The 18,310-nt window shown below is 33.9% G+C and overlaps 1 protein-coding gene and 1 non-coding gene across 2 annotated transcripts; both read right to left on the bottom strand.

The window, feature by feature from the left end:
- Positions 1-1,104: 1,104 nt before the first annotated feature.
- Positions 1,105-4,603, bottom strand: LOC145057082 (plant UBX domain-containing protein 8-like). The gene is made up of 10 exons (XM_079004848.1): positions 4,432-4,603; positions 3,787-3,848; positions 3,113-3,710; positions 2,922-3,037; positions 2,568-2,781; positions 2,231-2,464; positions 2,012-2,143; positions 1,802-1,945; positions 1,520-1,576; positions 1,105-1,387 (listed from the first exon to the last, which is right to left on the bottom strand). Exons 1-10 carry the CDS (start codon positions 4,513-4,515, stop codon positions 1,280-1,282), a joined length of 1,749 nt encoding a protein of 582 aa, XP_078860974.1. The 5' UTR covers positions 4,516-4,603; the 3' UTR covers positions 1,105-1,279.
- Positions 4,604-18,204: 13,601 nt separating this feature from the next.
- Positions 18,205-18,310, bottom strand: LOC145060835 (small nucleolar RNA R71). The gene has a single exon (XR_013687017.1). It is a non-coding gene; the product is annotated as a small nucleolar RNA R71 (small nucleolar RNA).

Below are 18,310 nucleotides of genomic sequence, written 5' to 3'. Positions count from 1 at the left end.
CCCCTTTATTTTCTAAATTTTTGTATTTATCCCCGTCCCCGTTCATTGTAACTATTAGTACAAGTGGTAACCTCTCTATTTTTAAAATATAAATTCCACCCCTTCTACCTTCAACTTTGTAAAATGTCACTTTCACCTCTTGTTTTCTAAGTTTTTGTGTTTATCTCCTGTAAAATTCACTAAAATTGACTGTAATGAATAGTACAAGTGGTAATGCACAATATACAAGCATATCAATGCTTAAAGTGTAGTTTTAATCCCTCAGCTTTGTATAATTTGTCATTTTAAACCCTCATATTTAGTAAAATGGTTTTTTTCATACTTTTACTTTTTTTAAATATCACGTTCACCCCTCTGTTTTCTAAACTTTCGTATTTATCCCGTAGTATATATAAATATGATTTTTCCTCCTATACTTTGTAAAATGCATTTTCCACCCCTCTATCTTTTAGAAATTTATTTTACTCTCTCAAAAGAAAAAATCACTATAGTTAATACTATTTTAAATAATCCGCTACTTGCAACCCCTCTATTATATTTCTATCAATTTACTTTTTAAAGTATCACTTTCACCCCCTCCACCTCCAACTTTGTAAAATATCATTTTTACCTCTTCATCTTTTATCCTCAACTTGCATTATCCGTCACTTGGACCCCTTCTATTTTATAAAATGATATATTCCATCTTTTTACTTTTTAAAATATCACTTTCACCCCCTCCGTCTTCAATTTTCGAAAATTTCACTTCCACTCATTCGTTTTCTAAACTTCCGTGGCTATTCAGTATCCTCGTAGTATATATAATCTGATTTTCCCTCATCTACTTTCGTAACAAAAACACTTAAAAACCCACGGCAAAACGCAAGCTCAATTGCTAGTTATATATAATACAAATAAATTTAATTATATTATTGCTTCTTACATTTAACCCTTTGTATATATACCAAAAAATATATCAATGTTCATCCACAACTCAGTTTGGGGAACCAGTAGCACCGTTCTACAAGAACCGATCTGATAAACAAGGCTAGTCCCAAACGAATTTAGCTCAAACAAAAACATCAATAAATCCATACACTAAATGTTTCGCAACACACAACCAAATAAAACCCAACAATTCCACCCACATAATAACATCGATCCAATATCAACTTTTTAAATACAAAATTCAAAACATACCAAACATCTCCAACCACAAACATAATTACCGTATACGTATTTTAATGAGGTCTATATGTTTTCTTAATAATAAAAACTATTCAAATAATATCATAATATTCTAAATAGACTCCAGAAATAACGCTTCTTGTTTGCTAGACAAACCAAGTTCATCCAAAGTTAAGCTACTTTCTCCATCACTAAATGCCCGGCGAGGGTAGGGTCTCACCTACATTAAAAGTCAACAAAAATAGTCAAACCACATTTGACCCTTCGGTCAACCATATATATTAATCCAAAACATATTTTATAAAATGATCAAAGAAAAGTATAAAGAAGACATCTTGAAAAAATGTTATACCAATCTGTATGAACCAGGCTTCACCACTCTCGCAACATCGATGAAGTTGAAAAGATACTGCCAAAAAAAAAAAAAAACAAATTAGAAATTTTAGTGAATTACAATATTGGTCCCTGAGTATATTATAATTTTGCAATTTTAGTCCTTATTTATGGATAGTAGTCATTTTACTTGGAATAAGGATCAAAAAGGTTACGAAAATCAGACTAAAAATGTAAATAACTCTTGTATTTATTTTTAATGTGACAAAAGGGTAAAATTGTAAATTTGCAAACATTGTACCTGTAATTTGTCGGTTCTGAGAAATCTACGACCACGGCGGCTTCCATCAGGCATACGGACAAGAAGGGTGACAGCATTTTCATCATCAGGAGAAGGTTCGTGAGGAAGGGAAGCTTCTTTTGCTGCTAATTGTCTTTCAATTTCCTGAAAAAGGGCAAAATGGTCATTTACCACAAAGTTTATAAACTATAAAGTATTAAACAGGCTCACCTGTTCTTCTTCTAACTTAATGCGAGCCTCTTCCTCTTTTCTCCTTTCTTCTTCCATGGCAGCTTCTTTGGCTGACTGTTCTAGTAATTCCTTTTCTCTGTCAGCTTGTAATGATGCAAGATACTCATCATCCTGAGATTATGTATTTTATTTATTTGTCAGTAATGGCAAAATCGTAATTTCTTAGGGATTTTGTGTTAATGAAATGTAGTAATGCACCTGTTGTTCGCGTATTAAACGTTGAGCAGTGAGAGAGGGTGAGGGAGGGCGTGGCGCAGGCCTAGGATAAGATCCTAGACCTCCTCCATGTCCATCAATCAAACCATTTTGCATGAATTGATGAGGGGCATATGGGACATTTACACTATATCCAGTGCCTTCAGGGATTCCACCAAATAATGCAGCCTCAAGCATCACTGCTTCATCGTGTTCTAAAGATGAGATGCCTCCCCACTATAAGACAAAAATAATGATTATTTGTGTATGTATTATTTAAAATGGATTATATATTTGTTGATAATGATTTGATAGAGATGAAAAGATGAAAGAGAGATACTTCATGGAATTCATTGGCATTGTTTGGAGGAGGATTGATGATTGGTTGATGTTGAGGACTTGAAGGTGAGCTCAAGTTTACTTCTTCAATGTCTTTGTCTTTTGCAGAGTCAGTAGAGGTGGAAGCCATAAAACGAATCCTGTTTCTAACCAAAGGTTGATCTTCTACATCTTCAACTTCATCTGGAATCAATGAGCTGCTCCCCAAATCCAACCTATTTTACATTTGCATACTTTTGTCATAACTACATTGATTCCATAGTATGATGGAATGGAATGAACAAAATAATGGAATGAGCAAGGTAAGGGAATAGGTCATTACTACATTCCATAATATGATATCGAATAAACTTACCTTCCATTTGAGGCTGATAATGTGTCCACTTCTTCCACCTCAAACTTAGAACCTCTTGGTTCTGATGGTCCCACTTCAGATCCTAGCTGGCGTAAGGCTTTTTCTTGCTCAGCAGTCTGTAGAGGCCAAAAGATCAATGTTAAGGATGAAGAAAAGAACATAAAATGAGATTAGGAGTTTAGGACATGAACCTTTAAAGATAGAGAAACTGCTTGTGCTAAATCAGGATCTTCCAATTGCCTTAGATTAGGTACAGCAACATCCCTTTGACTCATCTGGGAATCCTGTTTGGAAGCCTCAATTGCAGCTCGAATCATCTCTTCTTCAATTCCATGATCATGGGAATCACCGATTCCAGGAGCACTTGCTGTCAAACGAGTGTTTACACCTGCACGTGATGGAAGAGAAGTTGGAAAGTCTTCATCATCATCATCATCGATTATCACATGTGCACGGGTTTCTGGGACATTTTCTGTTGTTGTCTCTGTGACATCTTCGATTCTTGGAGCATGTCCAGAATGATCTGATTCTGTACTTGGCCCATCCTTGACCTCAATTGGAATCTGCCTCACTTCTCTTGGATGAGACACAAATGGTTCACTACCCCTGAACCCTGGCCCACTATCGAATATACTTCTTGTGAAGTTTGGATCAAGAAGAGAGAATGGGTTGATGTTGATATCTCTAGCAGAAGGAAAGAGGGAGAGAGGAGGTCTCTGAGCTGGAAGAGTTGGATCATCTATGTCCATGAAATCCTCAGGTGGAGCAGCAATGGAGGTTGCCTGTCTGCTATAATTACATAAGTGAAACATGAGTCAGAAAGTAAGATGGAAGTTGTGAACTTAAATAGTGAAGAAAAACTAACATGTTTCTATCTCCTTCAGTGAAATGTGCATTAACAGCTACATTGAGATCTCCCCCATGCTCCTGATAGAAATATAGATAGCAAATATCTTAGTAAACTTTGAAATTTAAAAACTTAAATCCAAGAAAACATGAAGCAAAAATCCTCAAAGCCATGAATCCTCACCAAAGCAAATGCAAAATTAGACCATTTTGAGATAATCTCACTTGTTGACCTTTTTAATGCCAAACAAGTTACTTACAAACAGGAACCAACAAAAAATCGCTACCTTGATTGAACTTCGTAACAAGTAATGTTCGGAGATTCGATATGCAAGAAAACCCTACCACTTTTGTGTATATAAGTGCTAATTTTGAAATCAAGCCCTAGCCCTTTCTACAATAACATAGTAAATCAAAATTGCATCTATATGGAATCAGTTTATTCGGATGAAACTAAAAATTAGGGAATAGTTAAAAACTAACCCCTACATTCTATTCTAACATCGAAAATCAAGCTCGAGATAACATATAAGCACGTATTGACACTGCTAATAGGTACCATAACAAATCAAATAAACGATGTCAATTAATCAACAAGGAAAAAAAGGAAAAGAAAAACTATATGATCAGTGACGCGATTTAGATGAAGATTTAGTGTAATTACCGTGAGTTTCTGTATAGCAACCGATTCAGATGAACCGGTGATGCTCATGAATGTCTCGATTGCTTCTTGATTAGGTGTCGCCATCGACGGAATTTTACAGAACAGGTTATTCTTCACTTGAGAAGAAGATATATATAAAGTTATATGAACGATTAAAATCTGGTTGTGGGTGAGGAAGGAAATATAAATAGCGAGTCGTTTGTATTTATCTAGGAAACAAATGACGGTCTCTTGTTAATGGCATGTTTAGCCCCTACACTATTATTGTTGAAACTTTTACCACTTGGAGTTTGAAAATGATGAAATTTCAACTTTTTAAATTTTGAACAATCATATTTGATTTTTCATTACATAAATATTTACCCTTCTTAAAAAGGTGTTTTTAAAAAAGAATTAAATAATGATTAATATAATAAAGTTATATTTTCTTATTATTATGTATCTATGTTAATTTTTTATCATTTTATATAAATTTTAAATTTTTACTAACTTTTTTTAAAACAGTTGTTTGTTTCAAATTTATAGTAAAATTTAAATATGATTTTTTTTTTTTATAGTTCAATATGGTTTTTAGTTAATACTACTCTACAATTTATCATTATATATTATAACTCGAAAGCTTTTTAAGGTAATTGTACTTAGTTGTTTAATGGAAATTAGATGTTACTTTTAAAGGATGTTGGTAGTAATGTATTTAAATTTATAATTTTACCTCACTCATCATATTTTTAACTAATAGTATTTAATTGGTTAATTCAAATACGGTATCAATTTTAGTTGTGAAATAGGTCGTAAACATAATCATATATATAATTTTATATGTTTCTAGTAGTATAAAAAGAATATATATATATATATATATATATATATATATATATATATATTAAGTATATATTAAGTATATATTTTTTTCTTTTAATTTATAATAAGCTCAGTTAATATATTTATACAGTAAGAATGTTTTCATTGCAAATGTTATAAATGTCTGATAACTGCAAGAGAGTATCAATGAAAATGTTAAACATGATAACAATGACATCTATTTACAATAGCATATACTTGTCAATGGTTTAAACATATAATTATATCACATGTAACACATGTGTATATGTCTAATATAATATAATAGGTATCACTTTACTTACATAACACTCATTTAAAATTTTCATAACTTTTCAGATATTTTCAAATAAAGATTAAAAATTGGTTCATTAATATAAAATAAATATAAAAATAATAAAACTTTCTACCTAGACTATATAGTCCTTCATGATTTTTCGTAATAAAAGTAGTTTTATAATTAGTTAAGAATATTAATAATTAATAGTAACATAATTATATAAGTTATGTAAAATACCTTATAAAAATGGATGATATTGTAAATAATCTATCAAAATTAAAAAAAAAAAAAAAATATCAACCACAAATTTTTTAAACTAGTTGATTATAATAATATTTAAAAGTAAATCAATAATTATATTTTAATTTTATTCATGCGTAAGTTGTGATTAGAAACCATTTAAGATGTAATTTTAATATATGTTAATTTTATAAATAGTACAATATAGTTACAATTTTGAGTAAAAAATATTATTTCGTAGTCAAATAGTACAATATAGTAATATATATATATATATATATATATATATATATATATATATATATATATTCCAAAATTTTAAATAAATAGTTTTAACTTGATTATAATAAAATTGAAAAATAAAATAAATTATATAATAATAAATTAAATTTGAATTACAAACAAATATTTCGGATAAGTTTTTAAAAGTTTACCAACATTATAGACCATCAGATTATATCTAAAAGCATGGTTGGTAAGTGTTAAGTTGGTAAAAAAAATGTAAAGCTAAAGATCCAAAATGATGAGAATACTAGTGTATGGATAAAATATGACATGTACGCATAATAGTGGGTGCAAAATAACTATTTATGAATAGAGTATGAAGCCGCTTGGTGCTTCGCCATTGTTCCACGTACAGTACACCTCTTTTTCTTTTTGGATGATACAGTGTTACGACAAGGGCTGAGCTAGATCAGTGAGAGTTATATGTGCCGTTGGATTAGACTCATCGTCATGTGAGGTCGATGTTTACATATAATCCGATGGTCAATAATGCAATTTGAGATGAGCACACATAGATCTTGATGATCCCCTGCTACACCATGATGCCCCATGGAATCTTGGAGGAGGAGTTAAGTAAGTCGATTACTTTTGTTAAAGTTCTTTCTTAACCTTTTTTTATTATAAATAAATAATTGTAACTAAAATTAATTATATTTTTAACAAAAAAAAAAATTAGGTAATCGTTTAATAGCATCTATGATGGGAATCTTACGTAAGATCGTTTTGGGTTTATAAGATCCGATCGGGATCATAAGATCCCACAAAAAACAAAATTTTAACTTATAAGTTCAAAACATCAAAAATATTTTTAATGTTTTATTTTTCTTTCAAATCTATAAAAAAATTTAAACGTTAGTCACAATAAAAAAAGTAATCAGTAAAAGAGTAAAAGTCGTAAAGTTGTAAATTTAATTATTTTATTTTTATTTTGATTTTTTAATACTTTTTTAAATATTTAAAAAAAAAAATTTAAGGAGTGTGAGATCAGAACGAATCCCGATTCTACGATCATACAATCTTATTTGCGATTCAACCCCAGATACGATTCAGCTCGTTTTTCATACTTAGGATCGTAAGACCATACGATCCTACAATCAAGATCGTGATTTTGATAATCATTGTTAATAGAATTAATCGATCTAATTCGAATTTACCAACCCAATTACAAACCAATCAATTGTATTGGATAGTAAGTCACACTTTGATTAGATTGGTTTTGAAATTTCAAAATTCAGTTGGATTTAATCGGTTTTTGGATGACCATGAAAATTTAATGGATAATCTAACTGAACCGATCCAACGTTCATCCAATTAGATATTCAATATTATCATCTAATAAATATCAAATTACTATCTAATATTACATCCAGATAATAATATTCAATTTAGTCAGATAAATATCCAATTAAACTTTAAAGTTTAAATTGTTCTTTTTCTAACGTATATTGGTTGTACCTTGAACCTTGGTCGTTGAAGTTGAAATGTCGATTATTAGTCTTATATAGCATAATTGGGTGTATAGTTAGTTTGTTTATCATAATTATATTTGGTTGGATAATGGACAATCAATCAAATATATTCAATGGATAAAACAAATTCAATCTAATATCCAATTAGAATGGTTAAGTTAAGTTGTATATAACAAATTGGATTGGATTGCTTCAACCAAAATCTATTGAAATTCGATTAACATCCAACATTCGATATGCACATTTATGTAAATTTTTGTCACATAAATAATTATTTAGTATTTAACTTTAAGATAAATTGTTATATGTAAAAACAAATACACCAACCATATAAGTGTTTTTTTTGTCATTTTACTAACAATCCAAAAATGTTTATCATTTGTCACCATATATACTAATACACACAAACTAATAAAAACATATTTTTAAAATTAAAAGTTGTGGTGGCCTATAAAGATCAGTGAAATTGATGAAAACAGAAAAAATGAAACGACAAAATGTATATAAAAATTAATTTAATGGTAAATTATATAAAAAGTATGAATTTAAGGATGTTTTTCCAACAAATATAAATTTAATGAATATTTGTTACCATAGTCTTATATATATATATATATATATATATATATATATATATATATATATATATATATATATATATATATATATATATAGGGGAATGAGCAAATGAAAACACCTAAAATGTTGAGAACGCGAGAACAATTTTGGACCAATCAATATATATGTGCATATTAGTAATTGTATATTTTAATTAAATTAATTTCAATCAAATTCCCTTAAATTTAGGATCAGTTACCAAAAAAGATAAAATTATTTGATTTTTTATTTTTTTTATTAATCTATGAAAAATTACCAAAAAAATATTTTAAAATTGGAAAAAAAAATTAATTTTTTTTCATCAAAAAAATAATTTTTTTTCTCCTATTTCAAGTTTTTTTTTTCAAAAAGATAAATATAAATCGAACCCAAATCAATATATTTGTATTCATAAACGAATTTTTTTAATTTAAAAAACATGATACTACTCTAATCACAAATGAATACATACTAATTTATAAGTAATCTCATTCCTTTTTTAATCAACTGAAAATAAAAGGAGTGTAAAAATTATCATTTCTTCATAAAATAATACCACTAATCATAAATAAATATACTTTATCACACATGATTACACTGTTATTCACAAATGAATACATTGTTATTAACAAATTAAAACCTTGGTGTTCACAAATAAATAAATGAATACCTCTAATCATAAATAAGTACATTCATTCACACATGAATGCACTGCTATTTACAAATGAATACACTGTTGTTCATAAATAAAATACATATTCTATCATAAATGAATTCATCAAAATATAATATAACTTACATATGAAAAATATAGAACATAATACAGTTTTTAATTTTCCTCTAGCTCAAATTCTTCAAATTTCATCTTCTTAAACAACTCCAAAGGACCTCTACAAAAATCCATATTCAAATACTCACAAATGCACGCGTTGCGGTTTTGGCGTAATGGCTGGGTTCGATTGGAGTTGTCCTATGTGATTCTAATGTGCTAAAATTCAGTTTTGCTTGGGGGCAAGCAAAAGTCAAGTGTGGGGTATTTTGATATTTGCGTATTTAGCCTTTTATTAAGTATAGATTTTTATCATTTATTAGCTAATTTATTGCATATCATGGAAAAAAGATACTTAAAAGTGTTTGAATTATGTTTTCAGTCCAAAAATGAAGCTCATAAGCAAAAGGAAGCAGGAGAAGCGGTTGGGAGCTCTGGAGTTGAACAAAGAAGAAAAATGCTAAAAACACAAGGTACTTGGCGAGTAGGGTCGACTACTCGGCGAGTCGCGTCGAAGAATCGAGAAGATAAGGACTCTTTGACTTACCGTGCACGGGAATTAAGTAATAGACTCGACGAGTCAGTCATAGACTCGGCGAGTCGGTGCGAATCTATAAAAACGACTTTTCAGATCGACACTGTGACATCCCCATTTTCACGGCCAGAAAAGAGCGATTTTGTTTATGCTTTATAAAAATCAGAGTACCTCTTTTAATAAAAATGTTGCAGAATTTGTTCCCAGTAAAACATGATAAATACGTTATCAAAGCATTTCCGAAGAAAAGTATTTTTAATTCGTTTTAAAACATTTGGGATGTCATCGTCAATACAGAAACATAAGCATAAACAGAACTTACATTTATTTACACTAGTGATCTACATCTCTTTAATCTCTCAGTGTAATGTGACTTCATCTCAACACCTGTAATATAAATAAACTGAGTGGGTCAGGTTGGGAAACCTGGTGAGTACATAGGGTTTTCAACCCACAATAATATAATTATTATGTTTAAACAATCAAACAATCGACACAATTACCCATCCCCATTATCTTCTTTACTCTTAAGGATCTATCCTAAGAGTCATCTATCCCGCATTCGTTCATTCTGAAGTCCTTTGCTTCCAGAGTTATAGGACTGACACTAAATCCATAGCTGCCAATGCTCGTTCGTAAAGCACTAATTCCATAGTTGTTGGGTACTAAATCCATAGCTACCAGTGTTTATCTAATAGGTACTAAGTCCATAGCTACCAGTGTTTGTCCAATAGGCACTAAGTCCATAGCTGCCAATGTTATTTGTTAGGCACTAAGTCTATAGCTGCCAATGTTTACTCACATCGTCTTTTATCTCTCATCATTCATCTACCCATCTCATACCCAACATACTTGTATATTTAAAATACGTATACAATTCAAATCATTTATAACATGTATAAAAAAACGTTCATCCAGCATAGACAACAAGTATTTAGATAATATGCACACATAGCACGTAGCTTATATAAAATACTTCATATCTATGTGTAAGATGAAAGTAACTATGCACTCACCTGAGTAGGTGGTGACTCGGTACTCGGACAGTGCTTCGTTTACTTTAAAATAATTTCATTCGATGAAACCTAGTATTATTACCACTAGATTTTAGTCTAATATTTACCGTGACTAATTATTAGTCTTATTATTATTATATAAGCGTTTAAACAATACTTTCCAACCACTATATACAAACAGGGGCCAGACATAAAACACCGGAGGGCATGACCATTTTGGCGTATAACACTTCTGAAATCCAACAACCCTATGTGGCCCTTTAAATCAGATTCCCCGTACCACGAGTAGTTAAAAAGATATTATAACGACACTTATATAAGTCATAATAATAGCTCAAATATTTATTATAAATTTATAATAACAATACTAATTTTAAATATAAACTATATTTAAAATAGGGTAAACATAACTTACTTACAAGGGGATTTTAGCTAGGAGTCGGGCTCTGCAGGGGCAGAACTTCGTCGCTGAATCTTTCTAAGAAAGATTCGTGCAACGCTTCAGCGCTCACCTTACTATACTAAAAACTACAAAAAGAGAAGTCGAATCACGAGGGACCGAAATGCTCGGGGGATAAGGAGAGAAAGACTCTTAAATCAAGAGAATGGTGCAAGAAATATGAGAGCTAGAGGCCCTTATTTATACTAATTGAATTTTCAAAAACTACCCTTCATAATTACTTAATGACCTTATAGTTATATAAACAACTAAACACCCCTTTATAATACTATTTTAAATAGATTTAACAATATTTGTAATAAACTAATGTCAAAAGAACTCAACATTAGTCTTATAATGACCGCATCGTCGATACCTTTCTAATGATATATACATATGTATATATATATATATATATATATATATATGTGTGTGTGTGTGTGTGTACATATATATGATTTATACTTTATTTTAATACGTAAATATGCTATTATAATTTGTAACTCGCTCATACGAACTCCGTTTTTGACGTTATTTATATCCATGCGTAGGTGGAGACGTACTTTACTCCGTCGGCTAATTTTAACTTTATTTTTAAAGTTATATTTTTAACAGGCCGGGTGTGACAACCCGATATTTCGAGACAATGTAATGTAAAACCAATCAAATTTAGGTCAAAATATAACTTTCCTAAAATCTTATTTGGGTTAAATAAAGTAGTAGGAATCATATCAAGGTTTTCGTACATATAAAGAACCCTAAAATCCGAGTTATAACGAAGAAGTTATGACCAACCGAAGATTCTCGGCAAAACCGGCAACACCGATTAAACGAAAAACGCGAAGTTTCAATATAATAGTTTTTAGCCTTAAGTATCTAATTGAAAGTTATAAATAACCTCAAACCGTGAGCGTACATAAAAAGAACGTCCAAATCTGACTTCGGATGAGGAAGTTATGATTTTTCCAAGATTCGGGTATAGCAGTAGACAGCTAAAAAAAAAAACTCAAAACAGAGCTCGAGATACTTTTGACCGAAACAACCTAAATGAGAATCTAAGGTCTCAACATTAGTAGCGCAACGGCGAAAAGTCTGACGAAAACGGACACCGGATGAAGAAGTTATGGATTTTTAACGGACTTTTCGTGTCCCGGCCTGTTAAAAATAAATAATTAAAAATAAATTCAAAATTTGCCAATGAAGTCTAAACGAGAGTTGTATATCATATTTTTAGCTACGCATGCATATAAAGAACGTCGAAAACGTAGCTCGTATGCGAAAGTTACGGATTTTACAAGTTCGAGACCCGATATTCGAGGTTGTCAGAGACCACGACGTGGCAAGCAGTGCCACGATGTGGCAAATCTCCTGACACCTCCGGAAGGCCCCCAGATGCAACTTGGGATGACGCATGCAGTGACGACCAAGCCCACGATGTGGAAAAAGGTTGCCACGACGTGGCACACCCCAAAAATGCCCCTATAAGTAGATTTCAAGGGCTCCGAGTTCCATTGCTCAGTTCCTTTCTTTCTCGCGCCGAAACTCTGCGTTTAAGCCCCCGAGACCCTCCCAAAGCCCCGGTTTTCACCTTCAAGTCCCGAAGGAAGGCTTTGTGTTCCCGAGGTCCCCGAGATTCCCGAGAATCCCGAGATTTTCCCGCGTTTTCAACTCTTCCTGTCGAAGTTCTGCTCGATTCTTCTCTAGACTATTTCAAATCAACCACTTCAATCATGTGAGTTCATACCCCTAATCAATATTTTAAATGATTTTAAATGCTTTAAAGGGGGGGAATACAAGTAGAAACAAACATGTTATTGAATCATTGATATGTATTGTATAACTATGATTGTCATTTAACGGATTTCACATGCTACAAAATGTGATGCATGAAATGGTTTTACATCTTAAAAACACATTGTTACCAAATGTTTTACCTTTGAAATGTTTATTAAAATGACATCAAGTCATTGTTAATTGTTGTTCAAAACCCATAAGAGGTCTTACAAAACCATTTTTACATTCTTGAACTAAACTATGCATATACACTTATATTCTTATATATGTATTAAGTTTATAGTTTACATCTTTCATTTAGTTTCCCACACCCTTGAGTAGTAAGAGTGTATAAACCTACATGATCATCCAGTTATATTACAGTAAATTATCATAGGGATAATTTGAAGATATCAAACATTATTTCTATTACAAGGAATCACACAAGAGTCAGTTCATTCATGAGTCTATACTAGTACATTTCCTGATACATGAGTACTTACAGATGCTTACCTGATACATGAATATGTTCAAATATACTTACCTGGATACTTGTACTTAGAACTAAGAGGATAATTTATTAGTACTTTCTGTGTAAATTATCTTTCCTATCCCGGTTCAATGGGATATCTAGGCGGGACTTACCATTCCGAACCCCATTGATTAGCACCAGTGGTCGATGACCATCTTCGGAGGTCTAAGGTTACTACTTATATTAGGAAGATCGATTTGGGACTAACCCTTCCACCCACCTGCTGCTGCTACAGAGGACAATTGGACAATCTTCGGATGTTCATTAGGTTATACATTTCGCTTAATGCGATGCTGTGTTGGTCCTAGTACCCAGTGACAACACTTACAGTAGTACATTTTCCTATTTAATTTATTTTGTGATACATTCACATAAACGATGAGTTAGACTAAGCACTTTTAGTACTAGTCAATACAAAGGAAAAACTATCATTTTACAAACAAAACATTCGGGTCTTGGTAGAAGACTACACTTCATACGTACAGAACATTCGGGTCTTGGTAGAAGACTACATTTCATATTTATAGAAAATAAGGGTTTTTCTAGGGATTTCATACTTACCTCAACATTTTCATTTAAAGGTTTACATGGCCTTCATAACAGATTTTCACAAACAAGGCAATGACACTATTATACTTATGAATTCAGCAGCTTTAAAGCTGATACTCGCTTTCAAAATAACTTGTATTCTCAGGTCATCAGTAGACAGGTACGGAGGCCAGGTTTTGAGAAGACAGAGCAGACAAGTCTCGTCTTTTATTTTGATTGTATATTTTTGGTGTCTTATTACATAAAAGAACACACATGTATTAAACTTTACTTATAATGCAATGGATGATGTTGTTGCTTGTTTATTATATTACACTGTTGTGATACTGTACATGACGTCCTCCACCCCTGAACGTTTCCGCCGTTCGTGGTTTTGGGGTGTGACAGATTGGTATCAGAGCATTGTTTATAGTGAATTGAGTATATCAACCCATAAAAGATATACCTACTATAAATACAATGGGATTAAAAATACTCTGACTTAGAGTTTATACTTCTAAATAATAAAATATTTAAGTAAGTATACGTGCCTGCATTCATACTAAAATCGGTGTCACAACGACAAGAACAAAAGTATTACGATTGTTGAATATCACAAGTAAGCTTGGGGATATATGGTCAGTCTTGGGAATGGCATAGCCTGATCAACTATGCTGGTCCGAGGAGTGATTAGAATACGCCCAAGAATGGTTGTGATATGACAACAAGTCTAAAAACTTACCAACACAACCATAAAGAAATACCATTGGGGTATTTGGTCTTACTATAATTATCTTAGTCAGTTCATCTATTTTAGCTATTCCTTCTGTTGTTGGGCTATGGGGATTTAGTCCATGAGACACATTCATTAATCATTAATTCTTATCCATTTCGTCATCTTTAAACGTATAGTTAAAGATGCCGCCACGCCGAAGTACAAGACGCAATCCAAACAACGAAGCACCGATACCACCACCTCCACCACCACCTGTACCTCTTCAACCATCTAATCCTTTCGATGCCACTATGTTCCAGGCAGCTTTCACAGCCACAGTTGCAGCTGCTATGTCAGCAATCAACGCGCCTGCTCCTAGTGGATCAGGAACAGGGGCACCACCCTCGAACCACGGCGAAAGCCATGGACACCCTCGGGAGTGCACCTACAAGGACTTCACTAACGCCAAACCCCCCAGCTTCAATGGAACTGGGGGTGTTATGGTGTTGAGACAATGGATTGAGAAGATGGAATCTGTCTTCGAGATCTGCGGATGCCAAGAAGGCAACAAGGTCAAGTTCGCAGCTTGTACCTTCTCTGATCGAGCACTAACATGGTGGAACAACCATGTTAACTATCTAACTTTGGTGGTGGCGTATTCCATCGGCTGGGAAAAGTTGAAAGACATGCTGATGAATGAATATTATCCTCGAGGTGAAATACAAAAACTCGAGCAAGAATTCTGGGGTCTACAAATGGTTGGATCCGACATCACTACCTACACAAATAGGTTTTGTGATTTGGCAAACTTATGCCCGGATATGGTTGCTCTCCAGAGCAAAAAGATCGAGAGATATATCTGGGGACTGTCACCCCAGATCCAGTCAAATGTAATCGCTTCCAGGCCTATTACCTTTGATAGTGCCAAGGAACTGGCACAATCTCTTATCGATCACCGGAAACCTCAGAACACAACAATCCCTACACCCGTACCCCAAGAGTCCAGCCCTGGCAACAACCAGAAAGTGTGGTCTAAGAGGAAAAAGGGGGCTTCACAAGGATCCTCCAAAAGACAACAACTTGTGGCAATCAATGTTGCCACAGTGACACCCGCTGACCCCGCGAACCCCTTACCAGCAAAAACTTATGCTGGGTCTCTCCCGAAGTGCACCAAGTGCAACTTCCACCACCATGGACCTTGCAAAGAAATGCAGTGCTCTAACTGCAACAGGAAGGGACACACAGTCTGTTTCTGCAAGACTCCAACAGCTCAAGCTGCTCAGGTTCCTAACGCCGGTATGGGCCAAGCTTGTTACGGATGTGGCGAAGTGGGCCACTACAAAAGGAACTGCCCTAAAGCAGGGATGGCTGGAGGAGTGGGAAGAGTTATGGCCCTAGGCCACGAGGAAGCAGTAGTTGATCCTACGATAGTTACTGGTACGTTCCTCCTCGATAACTCATATGCTTGTATACTTTTCGATAGTGGAGCCGAGAAAAGTTTTGTAAGTCACAAATTTGCACACATGCTTAAACAAAAACCATGTGCACTAGATAATTCATTCACGGTATCACGGTAGAAATGGATAACGGGAAAACAGAGAGTACAAACTGCATATTCGTAGGTTGTACTTTAACTTTAGATGGCCATACTTTCAAGATAGATCTCATGCAGTCACAATTAAATGTTTTGACGTTATCATCGGTATGGATTGGTTGAGTCTTCTTCGTGCCGACATTATGTGCTTCGAAAAAGCAGTTCGTCTTAACCTTCCTAACAACGAAACTTTAATTATCTACGGCGACAAACCCAGTGCGAGCCTTCGCATCATTTCGTGCATTCAAGCCCAGAAGTGCTTGCGGAAGGAGTACCATGCATTTCTCGCACACGTCGTCGATACCAGTCAAGAACTGAAAGACATCCAGAAAATCCCAGAAGTACGCGACTTTCCCGACATATTCCCAGAAGAACTTCCCGGTTTACCACCACAACGCCAAGTCGAGTTCAGAATCGACTTAGTGCCAGGGGCTACCCCCGTAGCCAAATCTCCTTATCGTCTGGCACCGGCTGAAATGCAGGAAGTTTCCAGTCAACTTAACGAACTTCTCAAGAAGGGATTCATTCGACCAAGCTTCTCGCCATGAGGAGCACCGGTCTTGTTCGTCAAGAAGAAAGATGGATCATTTTGCATGTGCATCGACTATAGAGAACTCAACAAACTTACCATTAAAAATCGTTACCCCTTGCCCCGCATTGACGATTTAGTTGATCAACTTCAAGGAGCCAACTACTTCTCGAAGATAGATCTGCGATCCGGATACCACCAACTACGAGTGTTAGAGGAGGATGTTCCCAAGACAACGTTCCGAACTCGTTATGGGCACTACGAGTTTGTAGTGATGCCATTCGGATTAACTAACGCGCCCGCAGTATTCATGGATCTGATGAATAGGGTTACCATAATATCAACCATAAGATCAATTGAGTTAAACTAAACAGAAGTTCTCTTCGTAATTGAATTTAGTTGAATCTTTGCTTATCTAGTTTTTAGGTAATTAGTTTAAGTATTAGTTGGTAAGTTTCTAGTCTTGTAAAACTAGAGAAAACCTCTTTTTATTACTTAATTTTAGATAAAAATTCGTTTTTAGTTTTAATTCTCCTTTCCCTGTGTTCGATACCCTACTTATTTAGCTTTACCACAATTGATAGGTCCACTGCCTTTGTGTGTTTATTTTATAATTAAAAGTAGGATTAAAGCTAGTTGATTTTACACACATCAAGTTTTTGGCGTCGTTGTCGGGGAACGGTTCTAAATTAGCACTAATTTCTATTTTTATCGATCCTTTGTGTGAGATTTATCTTACACAAAGTTAATTCTTAGGTAATTTAGTAAGTAGGTTAGGTTTTAGTGTTTATTGGTTTTTAATTGTTTTATTTTAAATCTGTCAAAATTTTCTGTTTTTGCCTTGAACTCGCCGAGTGCACTCGAAGCAACTCGGCGAGTCCATCGCTGTTTACAGTTTTACTTTTTATTTTATTTTTGTTTTTTTACGCGTTTTTTTCTTGTTTTGTTTGCAGTTGTTTCATGACCCGAGGATCTGATACACCTTTTGTCCCTCCACTAAAAGACCCGGAGTCCGCCCTAAGTAAGAACAAAGGAAAATCCGTTGGAGAATCTATTTCTTCAAAGAACTCGCCACTGAAGAATCTAAAGTCCGTTTTCAGCAATAAGAAGAACAGCAAATCAGGAGCATCTAGCACCTCATTAGCAATCGAAGACCCGATTAAAGAAGACACCGAGTACGAAACCGAAGGAGAAGAAGATCCCACTTTCGGGCACGAATCCGACTTCGACGACGAATTAGCTATTCCCATGGAAAACATCGATGAAGTCCCCATGGGGGGATGGAAGAAGAAGATGTGTGACGATACCGGCCCGGGACTTGTGCAACCCGCAATTCTCGCTACTGCTACTTTCGAACTAAAGGGCCACATACTCGCTCAACTAAAGGAGATTCCCTTCTATGGAAAAGATCACGAAGACGCCTATAAACACTTGGATGAATTCAATGATGTAGCTGATTACTTTAATGTTCCAAATGTGCCTCGTGAGACCCAGCTGCTTCGTATGCTTCCAGTCACATTCAAAGGTGCCGCAAAAGATTGGCTCAAGTCACTCCCTCCCGGGTCTATCACCACATGGGCTAAGATGAAAGAAGAATTTATTGATCACTTTTGCCCACCTTCTAAAATAGCCAAGTTGAAGAAGGCTATTTCTAACTTTGAACAACAACCGGAGAGTCCCTTTATGAGGCGTGGGAGAGGTACAAAAGTTTGCTAAGAAATTGCCCACACCATGACCT

Source organism: Lactuca serriola, chromosome 6 (genome assembly GCF_051521515.1).
Source record: "Lactuca serriola cultivar US96UC23 chromosome 6, Lser_US96UC23_V15, whole genome shotgun sequence".
NCBI lineage: Eukaryota > Viridiplantae > Streptophyta > Magnoliopsida > Asterales > Asteraceae > Lactuca > Lactuca serriola.
Note: the sequence above shows the minus strand (reverse complement) of the source record. Positions and strands in the feature narration are given on the sequence as shown.